The 1,056-nt window shown below is 40.3% G+C and overlaps 1 protein-coding gene across 1 annotated transcript; it reads right to left on the bottom strand.

Moving 5' to 3' along the window:
• Window positions 1-179: 179 nt before the first annotated feature.
• On the bottom strand, window positions 180-906 carry LOC103461619 (mucosa-associated lymphoid tissue lymphoma translocation protein 1-like; the record flags this gene model as incomplete). The annotated part of the gene is made up of 3 exons (XM_008403879.2): window positions 783-906; window positions 510-602; window positions 180-428 (listed from the first exon to the last, which is right to left on the bottom strand). Coding segments are annotated over exons 2-3 (286 nt in total), but the record flags the coding sequence as incomplete, so codon positions are not given.
• Between the last annotated feature and the right edge of the window lie 150 nt (window positions 907-1,056).

Genomic DNA, 1,056 nt, shown 5'->3' with positions numbered 1-1,056 from the left:
TTAAATTCCAACTAATTCTTCTTTTGTAGATCATTGCAGTCGTGTGTTGTATTATCAATCCATGTAAAAAAAACAAAAACAAAAAAAAAAAAAACACAGTTCAAATAAACAATAAGTTTTACTTTTAAATGAATCCTGTTTTGAAAAAAAAAACTCATTTTATTTAGCTGGACACAGACTTTCGGAGCATCCATTGCTGCATGAAGAGAAGTAAGTGGACTGACCGTAAACGCCCCTGTCGAGCAGCAGCAGGAACTCAGTAACGGCGCTGTTCATCTCCTGACAGTTGAGGTCAAGCAGGGAGACCACCTTAAAGTCCATCTGCCTGAGCAGGTTGGTCAGCTCGTGGACGTCAGAAATGGGAGCACTCAGCTGCTGGTGGTAGTGGTAGTGCATGTTGCCAATCAGGAGAGCAACTTTGTCTGTAGCTGAGTGGAATACGATGGTGGAACCGTGAAACCCACGACTTTTAATGTGGAGATACTCCATGCAGTTTGCGTAAAACTAACCATAGAAATTCTTGGCTGCTGGGGGAGGACAGGCCATCTCCTGCACTGGGTTTACTCCTGATCTGGTCGTTGACCTCTGGACTTCCTGAGACTCTGGCGACATAAATCAAAAAAATAAAAAAACGGAAAGATGCATACCCATGTCTGTGTTACAGTTCTGACAAACAGAACATGAGAAACAGGAATAACGGTATATTGAAGGACAGAGGAAGTATATTACTGATGTAGTTCCTATATTTCCCCCTGAATATTCTAGCAGAAAGTACAGCATACCTAACCCCCGATCAACTTCTACCCAGGAGGCGTCTGTGACTGAACTCGGGCCTGCGTGACAAAACAGGAAGAGTTAGCTGTTACAAAATGGTTCAGTGTGAAGCTGAACATGTGTAGTGTCAGATATTCGTTGCACTGCTTGACGACAACAGTATGTTGTTGAAATCACTTAATCATTGTTTATATATATATATATATATATATATATATATATATATACTGCTCAAAAAAATAAAGGGAACACTTAAGTGTTCACTTAAGTGTTTAAGTGTTC

The sequence above is a fragment of the Poecilia reticulata genome, unplaced genomic scaffold (assembly GCF_000633615.1).
Source record: "Poecilia reticulata strain Guanapo unplaced genomic scaffold, Guppy_female_1.0+MT scaffold_2952, whole genome shotgun sequence".
NCBI classification, from domain to species: domain Eukaryota; kingdom Metazoa; phylum Chordata; class Actinopteri; order Cyprinodontiformes; family Poeciliidae; genus Poecilia; species Poecilia reticulata.
The sequence above is the reverse complement of the archived record's forward strand: the minus strand, read 5'-3'. Positions and strand labels throughout refer to the sequence as shown.